This window comes from Salvelinus namaycush, chromosome 3, assembly GCF_016432855.1.
Source record: "Salvelinus namaycush isolate Seneca chromosome 3, SaNama_1.0, whole genome shotgun sequence".
Taxonomy (NCBI): domain Eukaryota; kingdom Metazoa; phylum Chordata; class Actinopteri; order Salmoniformes; family Salmonidae; genus Salvelinus; species Salvelinus namaycush.
Genome location: NC_052309.1, coordinates 85,141,768 through 85,166,767, shown reverse-complemented (window position 1 = coordinate 85,166,767; position 25,000 = coordinate 85,141,768). Strand labels below are relative to the sequence as shown.

The 25,000-nt window shown below is 46.1% G+C and overlaps 1 protein-coding gene across 1 annotated transcript in view; it reads left to right on the top strand.

Moving 5' to 3' along the window:
• The window catches only part of LOC120044090 (BAH and coiled-coil domain-containing protein 1-like), a 91,672-nt gene that overhangs the window by 55,027 nt on the left and 11,645 nt on the right, over positions 1-25,000 (top strand). The window contains exons 9-15 of the mRNA XM_038988679.1: positions 1,223-1,583; positions 3,620-4,534; positions 8,818-8,987; positions 9,368-9,504; positions 10,270-10,383; positions 18,662-18,782; positions 20,862-21,111. Of these exons, the coding sequence (XP_038844607.1) occupies positions 1,223-1,583; positions 3,620-4,534; positions 8,818-8,987; positions 9,368-9,504; positions 10,270-10,383; positions 18,662-18,782; positions 20,862-21,111 (2,068 nt within the window). The remainder of the gene's footprint in view (positions 1-1,222; positions 1,584-3,619; positions 4,535-8,817; positions 8,988-9,367; positions 9,505-10,269; positions 10,384-18,661; positions 18,783-20,861; positions 21,112-25,000) is intronic.

Sequence of the window (25,000 nt, the reverse complement as noted above, 5' to 3'; positions counted from 1 at the left end):
CAGGTGGTACCAGTACAGAGTCAATGTGGAGGCTATATACAGGTGGTACCAGTACAGAGTCAATGTGGAGGCTATATACAGGTGGTACCAGTACAGAGTCAATGTGGAGGCTATATACAGGTGGTACCAGTACAGAGTCAATGTGGAGGCTATATACAGGTGGTACCAGTACAGAGTCAATGTGGAGGCTATATACAGGGGTACCGGTACAGAGTCAATGTGGAGGCTATATACAGGTGGTACCGGTACAGAGTCAATGTGGAGGCTATATACAGGTGGTACCGGTACAGAGTGTGAGGGGGCACCGGTTAGTCGGGCTAGTTGAGGTAAGATGTACATGTAGGTAGAGGTAAAGTGACTATGCAAAGATGAATTACAACAAAATAAGGAGGAAATCCATGAATCCTCCAACCAGGATTTCTGGACAAGCCGGGCATTTTAGGAAAGTTACCTGGAACCTTTCACACACAATACCAATACTGATGAAGCCTCTTGGTCAATCAGCAGATTGCTCAAGATTTGGCGACATCATCTGGAATGTCGACACTACACTCATAGAAAAAAAGATTTGGCGACATCATCTGGAATGTCGACACTACACTCATAGAAAAAAAGATTTGGCGACATCATCTGGAATGTCGACACTACACTCATAGAAAAAAAGGTGCTATCTAGAATCTTTGGCTGTCCCCATAAGAGAACCCTTTGAGGAACACTTTTTGGTTACAGGTAGAACCCTTTTGGTTCCACGTAGAACCCTTCCCCAGAAGGTTCTACATGGAACCCAAAAGAGTTCTACCTGGAACAAAATAGGGTTCTCCTATGGGGACAGCCGAAGAACCCTTTTGGAACCCTTTTTTCTAAGAGTGTAGGGCATGTTCTCTAGGGCTTGTCTTTGGTTATTATGGGGTGCTCCACTTTTGGCTATCGCTCCATTCAGTCTCATTGTGGGAGTTGTGCATGGTTTACTCCAATGGATCGGTGGATAAGGACTAGTGCTGCCAACACCAGGGTTGTGGGTTTGAGTCCTGCAATGGGCCACATCATTTAATATGTCAGTCAATGTTGACACGTTTATCCAAAGGGACTTTGAGAACTGTCAACATTGACAGAGCCACGTACAGTAAATTCCTATGTAAATGGATCATTCTGTTCACACATAAATCACCTGCTATATGTTCTATGTGGTGTTGTTTCTGTGTTTTTGTCCCTCTGTGGGTAGGTGCAGAAGAGACCTGAGGAGCCTTCAGTGGAGCTGGAGGAGCTGCTCTCTGAGCAACCAGGTTCTAAACCTTCCAAATCCTACTCCTCCTACCACAACCCCTCCTCCAACAGAAACACCCCCACCCCGGGGGCCTGCACTGCTCACCTGTCCCCCTGCTGCCAGTCCCAGTCCCCCTCCCTGTGCCCCCACCCTAAGAGCACCCCATCCACCCCCTGCCCCGCCCCTAGCCCGGCAGCCGCCGCCCCTCGGTCTCCGGCCATCAGTCCCGCCCCCCCACAGCTGCCAAAAGGGACGGAGTCCCAGGACAAGAGAGGAGAGGGACAGCCCCCGCAGGATTACCCACAATCCCTGGAGCCTGGTAAGGGAACTCACACTGTCCATCCACTCTGACTATGTCCCATTTATCTCTCCTTCCTCCCAAAGTGTGCACTTGTTCAATTCCCTTCACTGATTTGAAAGGCAATGACGGGTATAAGAAAAATTCCGACTAGCTCGTGCTTCTACCAACCCAATGGTTTTACATTCGTGGGAAGAAGTGAACAGGTGCTCTCTTCAGGATATTGGAGAAATTATTGGGACGCATCCCCAAGTTACATTCCAATATTCACACCAACATTTCACTTAGGTTGCGTTTACACTGGCAGCCCAATTCTGATATTTTTTCCACTAATTGGTCTTTTAACCAATCACATCAGATCTTGTCACATCAGATCAGAATTGGGCTGCCTAAGTGATATGTTAGAACCTCTCTAAAGACATATGATAGATATGTATGATGACAATAGACTGTTAAGAGGGATATGCAAGATAGTTAGAGACACACAGCTCATTCAGCTGTCAAGGGTTCTACACTAACAACCCTGGCCTTCAAAGTCTATCTGTGAAAACTATAAATGACTGGTAGGTCTGACACAGCAACAGAGGACATACACTACAAATCATCATCCAGCAACAGAGGACATACACTACAAATCATCATCCAGCAACAGAGGACATACACTACAAATCATCATCCAGCAACAGAGGACATACACTACAAATCATCATCCAGCAACAGAGGACATACACTACAAATCATCGTCCAGCAACAGAGGACATACACTACAAATCATCATCCAGCAACAGAGGACATACACTACAAATCATCATCCAGCAACAGAGGACATACACTACAAATCATCATCCAGCAACAGAGGACATACACTACAAATCATCGTCCAGCAACAGAGGACATACACTACAAATCATCATCCAGCAACAGAGGACATACACTACAAATCATCATCCAGCAACAGAGGACATACACTACAAATCATCATCCAGCAACAGAGGACATACACTACAAATCATCGTCCAGCAACAGAGGACATACACTACAAATCATCATCCAGCAACAGAGGACATACACTACAAATCATCGTCCAGCAACAGAGGACATACACTACAAATCATCATCCAGCAACAGAGGACATACACTACAAATCATCGTCCAGCAACAGAGAACATACACTACAAATCATCATCCAGCAACAGAGGACATACACTACAAATCATCATCCAGCAACTGCCACAGCCTCAAGCCTATGGGGTCCTTAATGATATTGTTCTGCCTCTATGGCTCTTGACTGCGCCTGTGTCCCAAATGTCACCCTATTCCCTAGCCCTATGGGCCCTGGTCAAAAGTAGTGCACTAAATAAAGAATAGGGTGCCATTTGTGACGCGCCGTGTGTGGGTGGCTGGGGTTGGCTGGCGAGCCCTGGGATTGACACATAAAGCAGCTCTGAGCTGGAGAAGTAAACAAATAAATGGCTGCCGGCCCAGCTGGTCTCTCTCTCAGCACTGTCACCTTGGTAATGACGGAGAAACACCTCGCTCAGAGCCTTGGAGGCTCCGCCCCCCCAGGCCCACACCCTCTTCATCACCATTAACGCCTCGATAACTGCCTTGCTATGCCATTCCACGCCAGAAGATATAAAAATGGCATGCCACCTTTGATAAACGAAACCTCCTTCTACACTTCAAATAGCAAGCTAACACACACACCTACGCTGCATAACACGTTCACACATGTATACGCACACACACACGGTTCACTCCCCTTCCTGTGTGTTGTGAGATCAAGGCGCACTGCCACCTACGTAATTTCCTCTTCCTGTGCCTCTCTACCCTCTCATGACCCTGGAGTGAGTTCTATTCGGGGCGGGTCCTCAGGGTTAGGCCTTTTGAACAGCCTCTGACAGCACTTCACAGGAGAGAGAGGGAGAGAGAGAGAAAAAGAGTTGTAGGGACAATCATCTGGCTTTTGAGAAATGTTTTTGCCCTTTGTTGTGAAGCTTTTTTACTTATTCCTCTTTTAAACCTGCCTCCCTTTTCTCTTTCCTATGTTTTTATAGACTTGCCTCCTGGATACACCTACCCTGCCATCGCCATGGGTTACAGGAGCGGCACATCCCCCCACGATGTCCGATTGGCCGAGCCAGCAGACCTGGAGGCGGTCCAGGCGGAGCCTGCTGAAAATGCTCCCCAGCCTCTCTCCAGCCTGGGGGCGGGGCTAGAGTGTCAGGCCGTGGTGAGGCCCCTCCCACACGAGGAAGTGCAGGAGGAAGAGGAGGGGCAAAAGGAAGAGGAGGTGCAGAGAGAAGAGGTGGAAGCCGGAGTAGCAGCAGGCAGCTGTGGACCTCCAGAACAGGAGGAGGAGGTGTGTCCTCCTGCGGAGAGCCGTGTGTGTGAAACCGCCTCCTGTCCCATCCCTATCCCCCTCTCTGAGGAGGAGAACCACAGAGCTGACCCCTCCTCCACCCTGGAGGAGGAGGAAAAGTGCAAGGTGGAGAGAAGACAGCAGCAGGAGGTGGCAGGAGAACAGGAGGAGCCAGAGCAGGGCTCCACCATCATCGACTTGGACCCTCCCTGCCCTGCCCAGCCCCACCAGGAGGCACATACTGAGGAGGAAGAGGAGGGAGGAAAGGAGGAGCAGGAGGAGGAGAGTACTCCTAATGATGACAACCACTCAGTAGAGTTGGCGTGCCTCTCCCCCTCCTCTCCCTCTCCGTGCCCCAGCCAGTCTATCATCACCCTCTCCACCTCCCTGAAACCCATTGTGCCTAGTTATTGGAGCCTAGAGCTGCTAATCGCTGCAGCCTTCTGCGCCGACGTCCCTCCGTTTCCCATGCTGCCCTCCAGCACGCTCCAGCCCCAGGCCTGTGACACCCATCCCTGCCCCAGCCACCCCCACCACGGCATGGAGCTGCTCAGCGAGCTGGCCGACCTGGAGCTCCAACAGCACCGACACAACACAGGAGACAGCCAAGGTGAGAGAGATACAGACAGACGGACGGACAGACAGACGGACGGACGGACGGACGGACAGACAGACAGACAGGCAGGCGGACAGACGGATGGACAGGCGGACAGATGGATGGACAGACTGCAGTCTGAAATGATGTCTTTATAACTAGAAGCTGATTGAAATGACAATCAGAAACAAATGACATCATATCAACCAGCCCGCTAGGGTGATGTCATTTAAAGATGGAATCCTTCAGTTATTTTTATTTATTAGGATCCCCATTAGCCGACGCCATGGTGACAGCTAGTCTTACTGGGGTCCGACACATAACGAATAAGGCATTACAGATAAAATACTTTACAATCCTCCTAACTCTTTCCCCACCTATGAGCCTCTGGTGTATCCTTCCAAGTCTCCCCCAGAGATCTCTCTCTAGGAGCAGTAGCAGGCTTCCTAGAAGACTCCTCTAATGATAGAGCAGGAGAGAGAGAAGGAGTAGACCTCTGTTAAAATACATACCTCTGTTACAGTACATACCTCTGTTACAATACATACCTATGTTACAGTACATACCTCTGTTACAATACATACCTCTGTTAAAATACATACCTCTGTTAAAATACATACCTCTGTTAAAATACATACCTCTGTTAAAATACATACCTCTGTTACAATACATACCTCTGTTAAAATACATACCTCTGTTAAAATACATACCTCTGTTAAAATACATACCTCTGTTAAAATACATATCTCTGTTACAATACATACCTCTGTTACAGTACATACCTCTGTTACAGTACATACCTCTGTTACAGTACATACCTCTGTTACAATACATACCTCTGTTACAGTACATACCTCTGTTACAATACATACCTCTGTTACAATACATACCTCTGTTACAATACATACCTCTGTTACAGTACATACCTCTGTTACAGTACATACCTCTGTTACAATACATACCTCTGTTACAGTACATACCTCTGTTACAATACATACCTCTGTTACAGTACATACCTCTGTTACAGTACACACCTCTGTTACAATACATACCTCTGTTACAATACATACCTCTGTTAAAATACATACCTCTGTTAAAATACATACCTCTGTTAAAATACATATCTCTGTTACAATACATACCTCTGTTACAGTACATACCTCTGTTACAGTACATACCTCTGTTACAGTACATACCTCTGTTACAATACATACCTCTGTTACAGTACATACCTCTGTTACAATACATACCTCTGTTACAATACATACCTCTGTTACAATACATACCTCTGTTACAGTACATACCTCTGTTACAGTACATACCTCTGTTACAGTACATACCTCTGTTACAATACATACCTCTGTTACAGTACATACCTCTGTTACAATACATACCTCTGTTACAGTACATACCTCTGTTACAGTACACACCTCTGTTACAATACATACCTCTGTTACAATACATACCTCTGTTACAATACATACCTCTGTTACAATACATACCTCTGTTACAATGCATAACTCTGTTACAGTACATACCTCTGTTACAATGCATAACTCTGTTACAATACAGGCCTCTGTTACAATACAGACCTTTGTTACAGTACAGAGCCCTGTTACAGTACAGACCTTTGTTACAGTACAGAGCCCTGTTACAGTACAGACCTTTGTTACAGTACAGAGCCCTGTTACAGTACAGACCTTTGTTACAGTACAGAGCCCTGTTACAATACAGACCTAGTCCTCTGCTACAGTACTCTCTCTCTGTCTCTCCCTCTCCTGCTCCGCTCACACTCTGCCTCTCTGTAAAATCCACACACACACACACTCATGTGTGCACGTTGGTGTAAGTACACACAGGAGTGTGTGGGTAATCACCACAGCAGTGGATGTTGTTGGGGCCCTGGAGCATTGCCTCAGTAATTACAACCCATTGTTTTAAAGTGCCTTTAAAAACTTCCTCGCTTTCAAAGCGCCGCAGTCGCGTTTAGTTTTTTTTCATGTTCATGCAAAAGGATGTTTTGTGTTTACCCCGTCTTCCTAATGCATTTAACTGCTCCCTAAAGATGGCGACTATAAAAAGGACATCATCGTGGGATTTTTAGAGTGTTGTTGTTTTGGCTGTGTGATGTCATCGCAGGCTCTGAGGAGTTGCTAAAGACATCAGTAAGCATGACTAGGTGACTTCTTGTAATGATAGAACTTCACACAGTCCCTCATCATGTGTGGCCCCCAGGGTGGAGATAGAGGTCCCAACCTAGTACAGCAGTACGGTATTCTCATTACTGAGCCGAGCCCATCCGAAATGTACTGCACTGGCCTGGTTACAGTATGCACAGTGTGAAAAGGGTACGGTAGTATTCAATATATTCCACCACAACAGCCACAGGCCTACAGTACAGTACTGTAGATGTCTATACTGCATGGTGAAACTCTGGGCCAGATGGTCCGGTAGTACCACAGACCTACAGTACAGTACTGTAGATGTCTATACTGCATGGTGAAACCCTGGGCCAGATGGTCCGGTAGTACCACAGACCTACAGTACAGTACTGTAGATGTCTATACTGCATGGTGAAACCCTGGGCCAGATGGTCCGGTAGTACCACAGACCTACAGTACAGTACTGTAGATGTCTATACTGCATGGTGAAACTCTGGGCCAGATGGTCCGGTAGTACCACAGACCTACAGTACAGTACTGTAGATGTCTATACTGCATGGTGAAACCCTGGGCCAGATGGTCAGGTAGTACCACAGACCTACAGTACAGTACTGTAGATGTCTATACTGCATGGTGAAACCCTGGGCCAGATGGTCAGGTAGTACCACAGACCTACAATACAGTACTGTAGATGTCTATACTGCATGGTGAAACCCTGGACCAGGTGGTCAGGTAGTACCACAGCAGCATCTGTTTGTTCCACACTGACATGGCCTCTCAGAGGAACGTTCCTGTGTGTCTGTCAGCTCATTCTAGCTTCATCTCCAGCTCTTTCCTCCATTCAGTTGAATATGTTGAAGAGGTAACACTTTGTTTGGATAGCAAGGTTTGGGTCAGTTTGATTTCAATTCCAGTCAATTCAGGAAGTACACTGACATTCCAATTCCAATTCTCTTCAATGCTTTTAAATGAGGAAACTGTCGAATTGGAATTAGACTTTGGTTTACTTTATTAATTTATTAGACTTGAAATGAAACTGACCCCAGCCCTGTTGGATAGACCATATGTAGCATGTCAACTGCATGTCCATTGACTTTTAACAAGAAAGTGTCTGCAGTCCATCTGCAGATGTTCAACAAACAAACATCAGTAGACTATCATCTCAGCATCTCAACAGCATGTCTTCGGCCTTTCAGCAGCATCTCAACAGCATGTCTTCATCCTTTCAGCAGCATCTCAACAGCATGTCTTCAGCTTTTCAGCAGCATCTCAACAGCATGTCTTCAGCCTTTCAACAGCATCTCAACAGCATGTCTTCAGCCTTTCAACAGCATCTCAACAGCATGTCTTCAGCTTTTCAGCAGCATCTCAACAGCATGTCTTCAGCCTTTTCTACAGCATCTCAACAGCATGTCTTCAGGCTTTCAGCAGCATCTCAACAGCATGTCTTCAGCCTTTCAGCAGCATCTCAACAGCATGTCTTCAGCCTTTTCTACAGCATCTCAACAGCATGTCTTCAGCCTTTCAGCAGCATCTCAACAGCATGTCTTCAGCCTTTCAGCAGCATCTCAGCAGCATGTCTTCAGCCTTTCAGCAGCATCTCAACAGCATGTCTTCAGCCTTTCAGCAGCATCTCAACAGCATGTCTTCGGCCTTTGAGCAGCATCTCAACAGCATGTCTTCAGCCTTTTCTACAGCATCTCAACAGCATGTCTTCAGCCTTTCAGCAACATCTCAACAGCATGTCTTCAGCCTTTCAACAGCATCTCAACAGCATGTCTTCAGCCTTTCAGCAGCATCTCAACAGCATGTCTTCAGCCTTTCAGGAGCATCTCAACAGCATCTCAACAGCATGTCTTCAGCCTTTCAGCAGCATCTCAACAGCATGTCTTCAGCCTTTCAGCAGCATCTCAACATTACGTTTGTAGAGCATCTACAGATGAACTATCCAAGTAAAGTGTTACAGATGAAGGTGTGCTGCACAGGATCACACCCTAGATGGAATTCAAATAAAGATAAGATAAGAAAAGAAAAATACTAGAATGACACGTAACATCTAACGCTGAATGAACATGTCTGTCATTATCACGGCTCCTTTTCCTTGACCCCTGACCGAGTCTGTGTTTCGGCCCACAGGAGAGGAGATGTTGATCTTTGACCTCCAGAGTCTTGCCACCCTGGCAGCAGCCCGTGCCTTGGAGCTGGGTGCCCAGGAGGGTAGCGGGGAGGGCGCCGGGCTGCACTATCCGGCCCGCAAGACCCTCAACCTGCGCAGGAAATGCAGCTGGACACCTCGCCACGAACCGGTAGAGTACAACTATACTGTGTCCTGATGTTCTATTTACCATTAGAACAAAACGCAGTACATTCAAAAAATACATTAGATGGAATTTTAAATAGTTAAGTGTACACTCTGATATTATACTGTTAGTTTAATAGCATGTATAAGCCTTTAAAAGCATTTATAATCATTTATGAAGCATTTCTAAACACTTAGATTTTTGTTTTGTTATTATGAATTGCTACCAAGACTTTCGCATCCATCATGATGTCATCAGGCTTCTACATCTGCGTTGCTTGCTCTTTGGGGTTTAAAGCTGGGTATCTGAAAGCACTTTGTGACAACTAATGATGGAAAAAGGGATTCATAAAATACACTTGATTGATTAGTATTGTGAACATTCAGGCATGCCCGGCCAAGGGCACCATGGAGAGGATGGAGGGTCCGGAGCTGGCCATGCGGGTGAAGCTGGCAGAGCTCCAGAGGCGTTACAAAGAGAAACAGAGGGAGTTAGCCAAGCTACAGAGGAAGCATGACCACCAGTAAGATACAATATGACCTTTACTATCCTCCTATACATTATCCTTTAACGAGTCCTTTACTATCCTCCTATACATTATCCTTCACCATGTCCTTTACTATCCTCCTATACATGATCCTTCACCATGTCCTTTACTATCCTCCTATACATTATCCTCAACGAGTCATTTACTATCCTCCTATACATTATCCTTTAACGAGTCCTTTACTATCCTCCTATACATTATCCTTCAACATGTCCTTTACTATCCTCCTATACATTATCCTTCACCATGTCCTTTACTATCCTCCTATACATTATCCTTCACCATGTCCTTTACTATCCTCCTATACATTATCCTTCACCATGTCCTTTACTATCCTCCTATACAGTATCCTTCACCATGTCCTTCACTATTCTCCTATACATTATCCTTCAACATGTACTTCACTATTCTCCTATACATTACCTGTCACCTCTTTGAAAATAAGTGTTTTAACTCTCATGTGTTATCCTATGGGATCAAAACCGTATCTTGTTAAAACATTTAAAGAACTCAAACTCTCCTTTACCCATGACTACCTCCTAGTCTCATGGTGTGATACTTCCCTAGTCTCCTAATCACTCCTTTAACTGATTTCTAAAAGCAGCCCACAAAACAAACTGAACCCATGACATGACACTCCCTTTCTATCTCCTGAAGGATTCCCTCCTTCCTTCTCCAGTTTATCTGGTTCTGTGCTCAAATACAGTATCTTAGTGTTCTCATGAGCGTGTGTGTCTACAGGAAGGAGGAAACACCTCGCAGCCCTGCTCGTAGAGGACCGGGGCGGCCCAGGAAACGTAAATCAACCCCCGCCGCTGGCCCAGGCTCCTCCTCTGAGACCCAGAGAAAAGTCAAGTGAGTGTGTGTGTGTGTGTGTGTGTGTGTGTGTGTGTGTGTGTGTGTGTGTGTGTGTGTGTGTGTGTGTGTGTGTGTGTGTGTGTGTGTGTGTTGTAAGGCTCATCTCCCTGCCTGACCATAGCCCAAACACACTGATAAGCCTCCTACATATCACTTGTCACGTTCCTGACCTGTTTTCTCTTGTTTTTGTATGTGTTTAGTTGGTCAGGGCGTGAGTTGGGGTGGGCATTCTATGTTTTGTGTTTCTATGTTTAGGTCAGTGGTAATTAGCCTTATATGGTTCTCAATCAGGGACAGGTGTTTAACGTTTCCTCTGATTGAGAACCATATAAAGGTAGGCTGTTCACACTGTTTGTTTGTGGGTGGTTGTCTTCCGTGTCTGTGTCTGTGCACCACACGGGACTGTTTCGTTTGTTCGTTCGTTTGTGTCGTCTGTACCTGTTCATGCGTTCTTCGTGTATATGTAAGTTCGTTTGTTCAGGTCTGTTTGACTTCGTTTATTATTTTGTAAATTCTCAAGTGTGTTTAGTTTTCGTCGTGTTTAATAAATATTCATGTCGTATCACAACGCTGCGTTTTGGTCCAATCCCTACTCCTCCTCTTCGGACGAAGAGGAGGAGGACAACCGTTACATCACTGTAATCCAGGAGACTCATGCCATCAACAGGAAATGGGAGAACCCAGCTGACCCCTTCAAGGAAGTCCAGTTTAACCTAATCTTAACCTAATCAGCACAGAGACTAAATTGTATTACAGTTTAATCCACATCGGTGGTATGTGTGTGTGTGGGCGCCTCCTTCCTTACCCTGTTTGTGCGTGTGGATGTTTTAAGTGTATGCATTCATTTCAAGATGTCGTCTGTGTAGTGTGTGTGTGTTCTGTACATGCGTATGTGTGGTTGGGTGTGTTGTGTCCATCCACATACTGTCTGGGAGTGCCTCTGTGTGACTGTGTTCCATTGTATTCCTCTGTCCATGTATCTCAGACAGTTTCCGCCCAGCTAATTTAAAACCTGAATGGCATTACTGTGGGCCAGAGGAGGGCCAGGAGGGCTGGCGGGAAAGAGAGGGGCCAGGAGGGCTTGGGGGGGCAGGAGGGCTGGCGGGAAAGAGAGGGGCCAGGAGGGCTTGGGGGGGCAGGAGGGCTGGCGGGAAAGAGAGGGTGCAGGAGGGCTGGCGGGAAAGAGAGGGGCCAGGAGGGCTGAGGGGGCAGTAGGGCTGAGGGGGCAGTAGGGCTGAGGGGGCAGGAGGGCTGGGGGGGCAGGAGGGCTGAGGGGGCAGGAGGGCTGGAGGGCTGAGGGGCAGGAGGGCTGGGAGGGCTGAGGGGAGGGGGCAGGAGGGCTGGGGGGGCAGGAGGGCTGAGGGGGCAGGAGGGCTGGGGGGGCAGGAAGGCTGAGGGAGCAGGAGGGCTGGGGGCAGGAGGGCTGGGGGGAAAGAGAGGGGCTGGGGGGGCAGGAGGGCTGAGGGGCCAGAGGAGTCTGGGGGTTGTCCGGGGTGTGCTGGGGAGCTGAGAGCGGTGGAAGGGGGCTGGTGGGGGTTGTAATTAGAGTCCCGTGAATTATCCTGTAATCTTCCCCAGCTCCAGGAATGGGACATGGCCCATCATTAAGGCCAGGGGGTCAGAGGGGTCAGGAGGAGATTGGGTCGGTCACACAGGGCCGTACAGCCGCCAAGACACACTGACACACACTGACAGCCCGTTGCTCTCAATTTATCTGACAAATTACAGTCGCATGCATTGGTTGAAGCACAATGTTAAATTCAAATCTCGCTACCGTCATATCTAAGCCAATATGACACCACTGTCGATTACAATTTGCAAGTCAACTTGATTGAAGGTACACAACACACTACCGCCTCTCGTCATTAGCCATCTGTCCGTTACCAAGAACCACTATACCTGATTTTTGACAGGGTTGTTAGCATTAGGGTCGTCAGACTTTTTTCTCTCCCAAAATTAGCTCAAATTCTAGACGTCGGATTAAAAGGGGACCATTAGACTTAGATCCATTTGGACTGAATAAGTTTGTAGGTGCAACAGTTTTTATTAATATCTCAATGTATTGCTCTCATGTGCACATTTCTGCCCAATAAAAAACAACGAGGTGCTACCTTTTTGTAGCATTTCTGACAATGCTAACGTATTTTCAGCCGTATCTCAGACTTCTAAAACCGGGTCGAGCAACTCGGTTGCTGCGCAACAGTAGCAGCTAGCTAGTAGAAGGCTAGCAGTTGTAGCTAGCTAGCTAACACCAGTTGGATGAGAACCAAAAGGAAGGTAGCTAGCTAGCTAGGTATATTTGGCTATGGTTTTTCATATGGCTGAAGTCATCTGTGTCAACTGCTGACCTGAACACTTGTGTAATCAGAGCACAAACAAATAAGCTGTGTATATATATATATATCATTAAGGCTGTATGTATTTCTAGATATAGGCCTATTGTAAACGTGTATTATTATATTACTACAAGGCAAAACAGCTCATTCAATCAACCCTGATGGTGTTATAAGTATAAAAGAAAAGCTTGCTTTCATATAATAAAAAACGCTTCTAAAGGTATTGGAATGGGATAATGTCTTAGTTTAGAGTGGGAAGAATGCAATACATTACCTTGTATGTTGTACAAATCACATTATTGTGGGAGCACCTCCTCGAAGAGTATGAATTAGGCTGTTTGAGAAGGTTTGAATCCTAAGCAACCAGCATACACATAGTTTTAAAGTACAATAGACCAACAAAGCTACTGTAGTTGGTCAAAGCTGTGTGCTGGAAAACCTTGGTAGAGCATGGGTGGAGTAGGCCTTGTGGTGCTGGAAAACCTTGGTAGAGCATGGGTGCAGTAGGCCTTGTGGTGCTGGAAAACCTTGGTAGAGCATGGGTGGAGTAGGCCTTGTGGTGCTGGAAAACCTTGGTAGAGCATGGGTGCAGTAGGCCTTGTGGTGCTGGAAAACCTTGGTAGAGCATGGGTGCAGTAGGTCTTGTGGTGCTGGAAAACCTTGGTAGAGCATGGGTGGAGTAGGCCTTGTGGTGCTGGAAAACCTTGGTAGAGCATGGGTGGAGTAGGCCTTGTGGTGCTGGAAAACCTTGGTAGAGCATGGGTGCAGTAGGCCTTGTGGTGCTGGAAAGCCTTGGTAGAGCATGGGTGGAGTAGGCCTTGTGGTGCTGGAAAACCTTGGTAGAGCATGGGTGGAGTAGGCCTTGTGGTGCTGGAAAACCTTGGTAGAGCATGGGTGGAGTAGGCCTTGTGGTGCTGGAAAGCCTTGGTAGAGCATGGGTGGAGTAGGCCTTGTGGTGCTGGAAAACCTTGGTAGAGCATGGGTGGAGTAGGCCTTGTGGTGCTGGAAAGCCTTGGTAGAGCATGGGTGGAGTAGGCCTTGTGGTGCTGGAAAACCTTGGTAGAGCATGGGTGCAGTAGGCCTTGTGGTGCTGGAAAACCTTGGTAGAGCATGGGTGCAGTAGGCCTTGTGGTGCTGGAAAACCTTGGTAGAGCATGGGTGCAGTAGGCCTTGTGGTGCTGGAAAACCTTGGTAGAGCATGGGTGGAGTAGGCCTTGTGGTGCTGGAAAACCTTGGTAGAGCATGGGTGCAGTAGGCCTTGTGGTGCTGGAAAGCCTTGGTAGAGCATGGGTGGAGTAGGCCTTGTGGTGCTGGAAAACCTTGGTAGAGCATGGGTGGAGTAGGCCTTGTGGTGCTGGAAAACCTTGGTAGAGCATGGGTGGAGTAGGCCTTGTGGTGCTGGAAAGCCTTGGTAGAGCATGGGTGCAGTAGGCCTTGTGGTGCTGGAAAACCTTGGTAGAGCATGGGTGCAGTAGGCCTTGTGGTGCTGGAAAACCTTGGTAGAGCATGGGTGCAGTAGGCCTTGTGGTGCTGGAAAGCCTTGGTAGAGCATGGGTGCAGTAGGCCTTGTGGTGCTGGAAAACCTTGGTAGAGCATGGGTGGAGTAGGCCTTGTGGTGCTGGAAAACCTTGGTAGAGCATGGGTGGAGTAGGCCTTGTGGTGCTGGAAAACCTTGGTAGAGCATGGGTGGAGTAGGCCTTGTGGTGCTGGAAAACCTTGGTAGAGCATGGGTGCAGTAGGCCTTGTGGTGCTGGAAAACCTTGGTAGAGCATGGGTGCAGTAGGCCTTGTGGTGCTGGAAAACCTTGGTAGAGCATGGGTGGAGTAGGCCTTGTGGTGCTGGAAAGCCTTGGTAGAGCATGGGTGGAGTAGGCCTTGTGGTGCTGGAAAACCTTGGTAGAGCATGGGTGGAGTAGGCCTTGTGGTGCTGGAAAACCTTGGTAGAGCATGGGTGCAGTAGGCCTTGTGGTGCTTGAAAACCTTGGTAGAGCATGGGTGCAGTAGGCCTTGTGGGGCTGGAAAACCTTGGTAGAGCATGGGTGCAGTAGGCCTTGTGGTGCTGGAAAACCTTGGTAGAGCATGGGTGCAGTAGGCCTTGTGGGGCTCATGTGAATTTCCTTTCTTTTTGGGCATCAGACCAATCCCTACTTCTCAATTAAAACAGAATCAGTGGGTAGCTCATAATTGTTATCCAAATTCTGAAATAAAATAAGAATAATACATTAATATTAATAATTAATCTGGATGTGGGTGTTATTGCTCGTCCCAGGGAAACACAGAAACTAAAATGGTTCCCACAAACGTCAGCCGCCCATATCTTTATTTTGCTATGTCGGTGTGTAAATGCTCATTGGTGGTATCCAGATCGGAGCGTGTGTGTGTGTGCCTGTGTGTGTGTGTGTGCATACATGTGTTTGTGTGCTTGTGTGTACATGTATACATCTGTGTGTGCATCCATGTGTGTGTGTGTTTGCGTCTACTCGCATGTGTGTACATCTGTGTGTGTGTGTGTGTGTGTCTCTGTGTTGTCAATTTTCAATTAGTGCTGTCATCAATGTCCATATGGAAGCCTTGGAGAGGCTTAGTGCCACCCCAGAGCAGCCAACAGTTCTATTCCCTCCCTCCCGTTTCTGGGCAGCATTCCATAGTGCTCCCAGCTCTCCCACTGCGATGTCAACTCTACTCTCCTTCCGCCTGTGTACCCCTGCCCCCTTCCCTCACATTCTCCCCTCCAGTCCTCCCCTACCCATCGCCCAGCCAGGGCCGCACAGGGACACTGATGCCCTGTGACAGTAACACCAGAAATGAAAGGGCAGTAGGCGGCAGGGCCTACAGCGAAGGGATGGATGGAGGGAGGGGGAGATGGAAGGATGGATGGAGGGACGGGAAGATGGAGGGTGGAGAGGGAGATGGAAGGGGAGATGGAGATGGAGGGGCATGACTGGCCTCCAGTTACAGTAATGTCTCCATGACTGGTCTCCAGTTACAGTAATGTCTCCATGACTGGTCTCCAGTTACAGTAATGTCTCTATGACTGGTCTCCAGTTACAGTAATGTCTCCATGACTGGCCTCCAGTTACGGTAATGTCTCCATGACTGACCCCCAGTTACAGTAATGTCTCTATGACTGGTCTCCAGTTACAGTAATGTCTCTATGACTGGTCTCCAGTTACAGTAATGTCTCCATGACTGGTCTCCAGTTACAGTAATGTCTCCATGACTGGCCTCCAGTTACAGTAATGTCTCCATGACTGGTTTCCAGTTACAGTAATGTCTCCATGACTGGCCTCCAGTTACAGTAATGTCTCCATGACTGGCCTCCAGTTACAGTAATGTCTCCATGACTGGTCTCCAGTTACAGTAATGTCTCCATGACTGGCCTCCAGCTACAGTAATGTCTCCATGACTGGTCTCCAGTTACAGTAATACCTCCATGACTGGCCTCCAGTCACAGTAATGTCTCCATGACTGGTCTCCAGTTACAGTAATGTCTCCATGACTGGTCTCCAGTTACAGTAATGTCTCCATGACTCGCCTGCAGTTACAGTAATGTCTCCATGACTGGCCTCCAGTTACAGTAATGTCTCCATGACTGGTCTCCAGTTACAGTAATGTCTCCATGACTGGTCTCCAGTTACAGTAATGTCTCCATGACTGGTCTACAGTTACATTAATGTCTCCATGACTGGTCTCCAGTTACAGTAATGTCTCCATGACTGGTCTCCAGTTACATTAATGTCTCCATGACTGGGCTACAGTTACAGTAATGTCTCTATGACTGGCCTCCAGTTACAGTAATGTCTCCATGACTGGTCTCCAGTTACAGTAATGTCTCCATGACTGGCCTCCAGTTACAGTAATGTCTCCATGACTGGTCTCCAGTTACAGTAATGTCTCCATGACTGGTCTCCAGTTACAGTAATGTCTCCATGACTGGCCTCCAGTTACAGTAATGTCTCCATGACTGGTCTCCAGTTACAGTAATGTCTCCATGACTGGCCTCCAGTTACAGTAATGTCTCCATGACTGGTCTCCAGTTACAGTAATGTCTCCATGACTGGTCTCCAGTTACAGTAATGTCTCCATGACTCGCCTGCAGTTACAGTAATGTCTCCATGACTCGCCTGCATTTACAGTAATGTCTCCATGACTCGCCTGCAGTTACAGTAATGTCTCCATGACTGGTCTCCAGTTACAGTAATGTCTACATGACTGGTCACCAGTTACATTGTTGTCTCCATGACTGGCCCCCAGTTACAGTAATGTCTCCATGACTGGCCTCCAGTTACAGTAATGTCTCCATGACTGGCCTGCAGTTACAGTAATGTCTCCATGACTGGCCTCCAGTTACAGTAATGTCTCCATGACTGGCCTGCAGTTACAGGAACGTGGGTGTTCTTGAATGGGACATGGTGCAGACAGGGACAGATTGGCCCAATGTTGTGTTACATAGGAGGGCTATGTAAAATCAATTTCCTTTGGTAGAGTTGCTTGGGCACTTTTGTGGTGCTGGCTGTTCTGATTGGACTGTGTGTTTGTGTGTGTGTGTGTGTGTGTGTGTGTGTGTGTGTGTGTGTGTGTGTGTGTGTGTGTGTGTGTGTGTGTGTGTTTATCTCTGTGAGTGTGTATGCGTGTGTTGGTGCGTGTGTGTGTGAGTGTGTGTGTGTGTTTATCTCTGTGAGTGTGTATGAGTGTGTATGCGTGAGTGTGTGTGTGTACCAACTAGGAGCTGCAAATCAACTGTGTTTAATTAGTCAGTGTGGGGCTGTGTGCTTCTTCACCCTGCCAGTCCTCTGAGGGAAGGGGCTCTGTCACATTGTTTGTCAGCGTGTGAGGGAGGGAAGGGATCCAAGGGGTCCGCCTCTCAGGGACAGCTCACACTTCTGCCACCACTGCCATTCTCCTGTCAATCACTCACACACGCACAGGCACACACACACACACACACACACACACACACACACACACACACACACACACACACACACACACACAGACAGCCCTGCATCACGTCTAGTCTATCCCTCTCTCCCTCCATCCATCTCTCTCCCTCTCTCTCTCCCTCCCTCCTTTTCTCCTTGCTATAACAGATGTACTTCAATGTGCACGTATAAAGTAAAAGCACACACACAGTCAGTTTATCACATTTTTACCTGCCACATATTACAGACACACATGGACTGAGGCACATGTGCTATTCTAGCCCGTGTAATGATGTCATCAGAGGACTTACAGCGCAGCGTAATAGAGATTTCCCTTTTAACTCTGAAAGGTTTTGAGCCGGCGATCCACAATCCTGATTAGGCCGCTGCTAACTCTCCCAGTCCACGTGACTGATGGCATGGCTAAGGCTGTGCACACAGTAGGAGAGGGGAAGTTCATCTTTTGTTTGAGTACGGCCTGGCTCACATCTGTGTGGTCGCCGGGCAGGTTTCCAGGGGGATATTCAAGGGCATTTTCCCTCTGTTTCTAAACCAGCCCTGTGATGTTGCTACTCTGTAGGGGGAGAGGAGCTGCTAGCCGCACTGATATGGAAATGGAAACTGGAGAGCTATGATATTCAACTGCCAGAACAATAGAAGCCGCATTCAAATGCAGAACGTGCCTTCAGACCATTCAGTGATTCCCTGTATCTTTCAAAGCGTCTCTCTGTGCTTGTATAGGCCAGGGGGAACTCCCTTGATAAAGCGTTACGGCTTCTTATCCAACACTGGCCTCCAACAATCCCAGGTTCGCCCCGTTAGATCCCAATCTTTCAAGCGTGCCGGTTTGGGGGTTTGGGAGAGCAGGGCTCCGGGGTTTTGTCTGCTTCTGTTGGTCAGCTATAACAACCCACAGAGAGGTGACTCAACCCCTCCTTTCCCCTCTGGTCTTCCTCGCTTTCATTCCACCTCTCTTCTTCTTCCTCTAATGAATGCTCTCCCGTGTTTTGACTGGCAGGTCGTTAGGGGCGGGACTTGGCCTGTCGCCCGAGGACCTGCTGGGAGGAGGGGGCGGGGACGCCCAGAGGAAGAAGAAGAAGCTGTCCAATCGGGGCTTTGAGCGGCTCGGCGCGGCAGAGGTCAGGGTTCTTCAGTTGTATCTCTTTGTCCTCTATCCCTCCAGAACAGCTACACACTGTAGAAAACCCTTATAGTTACTGGACACTTCTCTGAGCCCGCCATACAGTATTCTACCATTACTGCTATGTAGCCTGCTAGCCTTTGTGTTACACCGTATGCTATGTTAGCCACTATGCTAGTTGTCATGTAAATATTGTATGTTGTGTGATCTATGTTTACCCTGATAGCCAATAGGCTAAATTAAAGTGTGAGTGTTTTGTACACACTTTGTTTCCATTTTAATTGACACATTTCTAGTCATTAGAATCAGTGGCGGCTGGTGGGAGGAGCTATAGGAGGACGGGCTCATTGTAATGGCTGGAATGGAATACATGGAACATGTGGTTTCCATATGTTTGATGTGTTTGATGCCGTTTCATTTATTCCATTCCAGCCATTACAATGAGCCCGTCCTCCTATAGCTCCTCCCACCAGCCGCCACTGATTCTAATGACTAGAAATGTGTCAATAAAAGAAGAAACAAAGTGTGTACAAAACACTCACATTTTCATTTTTAATTTGAAACTCTAAAGAGTCAAATTCCCAGCTCTCCATGTTAATATATTTTTCATTTGTGGATCTTCATCTGTCTCATCTGTCTGTGAGCTGAACTGAGCTCTGTCCCTCTGGCTGTCTGTGTGCTGAACTGAGCTCTGTCCCTCTGGCTGTCTGTGAGCTGAACTGAGCTCTGTCTCTCTGGCTGTCTGTGAGCTGAACTGAGCTCTGTCCCTCTGGCTGTCTGTGAGCTGAACTGAGCTCTGTCCCTCTGGCTGTCTGTGAGCTGAACTGAGCTCTGGCTGTCTGTGAGCTGAACTGAGCTCTGTCTCTCTGGATGTCTGAGCTGAACTGATCTCTGTCTCTCTGGATGTCTGTGAGCTGAACTGAGCTCTGTCTCTCTGGCTGTCTGAGCTGAACTGAGCTCTGTCTCTCTGGCTGTCTGTGAGCTGAACTGAGCTCTGGCTGTCTGTGAGCTGAACTGAGCTCTGTCCCTCTGGCTGTCTGTGAGCTGAACTGAGCTCTGTCCCTCTGGCTGTCTGTGAGCTGAACTGATCTCTGTCTCTCTGGCTGTCTGTGTGCTGAACTGAGCTCTGTCCCTCTGGCTGTCTGTGTGCTGAACTGAGCTCTGTCCCTCTGGCTGTCTGTGAGCTGAACTGAGCTCTGTCCCTCTGGCTGTCTGTGTGCTGAACTGAGCTCTGTCCCTCTGGCTGTCTGTGAGCTGAACTGAGCTCTGTCCCTCTGGCTGTCTGTGAGCTGAACTGAGCTCTGTCCCTCTGGCTGTCTGTGAGCTGAACTGAGCTCTTTCCCTCTGGCTGTCTGAGCTGAACTGAGCTCTGTCCCTCTGGCTGTCTGTGAGCTGAACTGAGCTCTGTCTCTCTGGCTGTCTGTGAGCTGAACTGAGCTCTGTCCCTCTGGCTGTCTGTGTGCTGAACAGAGCTCTGTCCCCCTGGATGTCTGTGAGCTGAACTGAGCTCTGTCCCTCTGGCTGTCTGTGAGCTGAACTGATCTCTGTCCCTCTGGCTGTCTGTGAGCTGAACTGAGCTCTGTCCCTCTGGCTGTCTGTGAGCTGAACTGAGCTCTGTCTCTCTGGCTGTCTGTGAGCTGAACTGAGCACTGTCTCTCTGGCTGTCTGTGAGCTGAACTGAGCTCTGTCTCTCTGGCTGTCTGTGAGCTGAACTGAGCTCTGTCCCTCTGGCTGTCTGTGAGCTGAACTGAGCTCTGTCCCTCTGGCTGTCTGTGTGCTGAACTGAGCTCTGTCCCTCTGGCTGTCTGTGTGCTGAACTGAGCTCTGTCCCTCTGGCTGTCTGTGTGCTGAACTGAGCTCTGTCCCTCTGGCTGTCTGTGTGTGGCAGCTGTGTCCGGAGGTGTAACAGTCTTTCTCTCTCTCTTTCTATTTCTCTCTTTCTGCTCGTTCTCTCTCTCTGTTCTCTCTCTATTTATCTTTCTGTTCTCTCTCACTCCATCTCTCTCTCTATTTCTCTTTCTGTTCTCGCTCCCCCGTCCTCCTCTTTCTCTCATCTCTCTTCTCTCTGTTCTCATAGATAAAAGTGCATGGCAGCAGAAAGAGTGTCCTCAGCTCCAAGCTGGCCCGTGACGTGGCCCATCAGCAGCTCAGACAGCACAAGGCCCAGGGCGGGAAGAGGACTGGGATGGGGGCAGGACCACGGGATAAGGAGGAGGCGGCCTCTGCGGCTAGTTCTGCCCCCAAGCACCATGGACATCGAGGCCAGGCCACCTCCAAGGCTGAGTCCAGACGAGTCATCAACGAGTCCGGCGGTCAGAGTGACACAGGTAAGAATCATGGTGATTGATTTCATTTGTAACCTTTCGAGTTCTCACTATGTTGTGTTTCAGTTATGTGACGGACTGTGACGTTATTTAGACATGGCAGTGGTGTCATATGATGTGGAGAGAGAAACACTACCATAGAGAGAAACACTACCATAGAGAGAAACACTACCATAGAGAGAAACACTACCATAGAGAGAAACACTACCATAGAGAAACACTACCATAGAGAAACACTACCATAGAGAAACACTACCATAGAGAGAAACACTACCATAGAGAAACACTACCATAGAGAAACACTACTATAGAGAGAAACACTACTATAGAGAGAAACACTACTATAGAGAAACACTACTATAGAGAAACACTACTATAGAGAAACACTACCATAGAGAGAAACACTACTATAGAGAGAAACACTACTATAGAGAAACACTACTATAGAGAAACACTACTATAGAGAGAAACACTACTATAGAGAAACACTACCATAGAGAGAAACACTACCATAGAGAAACACTACTATAGAGAGAAACACTACCATAGAGAGAAACACTACCATAGAGAAACACTACCATAGAGAAACACTACTATAGAGAGAAACACTACTATAGAGAGAAACACTACTATAGAGAGAAACACTACCATAGAGAGAAACACTACCATAGAGAAACACTACCATAGAGAAACACTACTATAGAGAAACACTACCATAGAGAAACACTACTATAGAGAAACACTACCATAGAGAAACACTACCATAGAGAAACACTACCATAGAGAGAAACACTACTATAGAGAAACACTACCATAGAGAAACACTACTATAGAGAAACACTACTATAGAGAGAAACACTACTATAGAGAAACACTACTATAGAGAGAAACACTACCATAGAGAAACACTACTATAGAGAGAAACACTACTATAGAGAGAAACACTACTATAGAGAGAAACACTACTATAGAGAAACACTACTATAGAGAGAAACACTACCATAGAGAGAAACACTACTATAGAGAGAAACACTACCATAGAGAGAAACACTACCATAGAGAAACACTACCATAGAGAAACACTACTATAGAGAGAAACACTACTATAGAGAGAAACACTACTATAGAGAGAAACACTACCATAGAGAGAAACACTACTATAGAGAAACACTACCATAGAGAAACACTACTATAGAGAAACACTACCATAGAGAAACACTACTATAGAGAGAAACACTACCATAGAGAAACACTACCATAGAGAAACACTACCATAGAGAGAAACACTACCATAGAGAAACACTACCATAGAGAAACACTACTATAGAGAGAAACACTACTATAGAGAAACACTACTATAGAGAAACACTACCATAGAGAAACACTACCATAGAGAGAAACACTACCATAGAGAGAAACACTACCATAGAGAAACACTACCATAGAGAAACACTACTATAGAGAGAAACACTACTATAGAGAAACACTACTATAGAGAAACACTACCATAGAGAAACACTACCATAGAGAAACACTACTATACAGAGAAACACTACTATAGAGAAACACTACCATAGAGAAACACTACCATAGAGAGAAACACTACCATAGAGAGAAACACTACCATAGAGAAAATCTAAACACTACATAGGAGAAACACTACTATAAGAAACAACTACTAGAGAACACCTACCATAGATAAACACTACCATAGAGAAACACTACCTATAAGAGAAACACTACTATAAGAGAAAACACTACCATAGAGAAACACTACCATAGAGAAACACTACCATAGAGAGAAAACACTACTATAGAGAGAACACTACATAGAGAACACCTACTATAGAGAAACACTACCATAGAGAAACACTACCATAGAGAAACACTACTATACAGAGAAACACTACCATAGAGAGAAACACTACTATACAGAGAAACACTACTATAGAGAGAAACACTACCATAGACAAACACTACCATAGAGAAACACTACTATAGAGAGAAACACTACCATAGAGAGAAACACTACCATAGAGAGAAACACTACCATGAGAACACTAACCAATAGAGAACACTACTATAGAGAGAACCACTACTATAGAGAAACCTACATGAGAAACACTACTATAGAGAGAACACTACTATAGAGAGAAACACTACATAAGAGAACACCTACCATAGAGAGAAACACTACCATAGAGAAACACTACCATAGAGAAACACTACTATAGAGAGAAAACACTACTATAGAGAGAAACATACTATAGAGAAACACTACCATAGAAACACTACCATAGAAAAAACACTACCATAGAAACACACTACCTATATAGAAACACACTACCTAGAGAGAACACTACCATAGAGAAAACAACTACCAGATGAGAAACACTACATAGAGAAACACTACCATAGAGGAAACATTACCATAGAGAGAAACATTACCATAGAGAGAAACACTACCATAGAGAGAAACACTACTATAGAGAAACACTACCATAGAGAAACACTACCATAGAGAAACACTACCATAGAGAGAAACACTACCATAGAGAGAAACACTACCATAGAGAAACACTACCATAGAGAAACACTACCATAGAGAAACACTACTATAGAGAAACACTACTATAGAGAGAAACACTACCATAGAGAAACACTACTATAGAGAAACACTACTATAGAGAAACACTACCATAGAGAGAAACACTACTATAGAGAAACACTACTATAGAGAAACACTACTATAGAGAAACACTACTATAGAGAAACACTACTATAGAGAAACACTACCATAGAGAAACACTACCATAGAGAGAAACACTACCATAGAGAAACACTACTATAGAGAAACACTACTATAGAGAGAAAACTACTATAGAAGAACACTACTTGAGAAACACTACCTATAGAGAGAAACATACTATAGAGAAAACACTACTACCATAGAGAGAAACACTACCATAGAGAGAAACACTACCATAGAGAAACACTACCATAGAGAAACACTACTATAGAGAGAAACACTACTATAGAGAGAAACAATACTATAGAGAGAAACACTACCATAGAAAAACACTACCATAGAAAAACACTACCATAGAAACACACTACTATAGAGAAACACACTACCATAGAGAGAAACACTACCATAGAGAGAAACACTACCATAGAGAGAAACACTACCATAGAGAGAAACACTACCATAGAGAGAAACATTACCATAGAGAGAAACATTACCATAGAGAGAAACACTACCATAGAGAAACACTACTATAGAGAAACACTACTATAGAGAAACACTACCATAGAGAGAAACACTACTATAGAGAAACACTACTATAGAGAGAAACACTACTATAGAGAAACACTACCATAGAGAAACACTACCATAGAGAAACACTACTATAGAGAGAAACACTACTATAGAGAAACACTACCATAGAGAAACACTACCATAGAGAAACACTACCATAGAGAAACACTACTATAGAGAAACACTACTATAGAGAAACACTACTATAGAGAGAAACACTACTATAGAGAAACACTACTATAGAGAAACACTACTATAGAGAAACACTACCATAGAGAAACACTACCATAGAGAGAAACACTACTATAGAGAAACACTACTATAGAGAAACACTACTATAGAGAAACACTACTATAGAGAAACACTACCATAGAGAAACACTACTATAGAGAGAAACACTACTATAGAGAGAAACACTACTATAGAGAGAAACACTACCATAGAAAAACACTACCATAGAAAAACACTACCATAGAGAAACACACTACTATAGAGAAACACACTACTATAGAGAAACACACTACTATAGAGAGAAACACTACCATAGAGAGAAACACTACCATAGAGAGAACT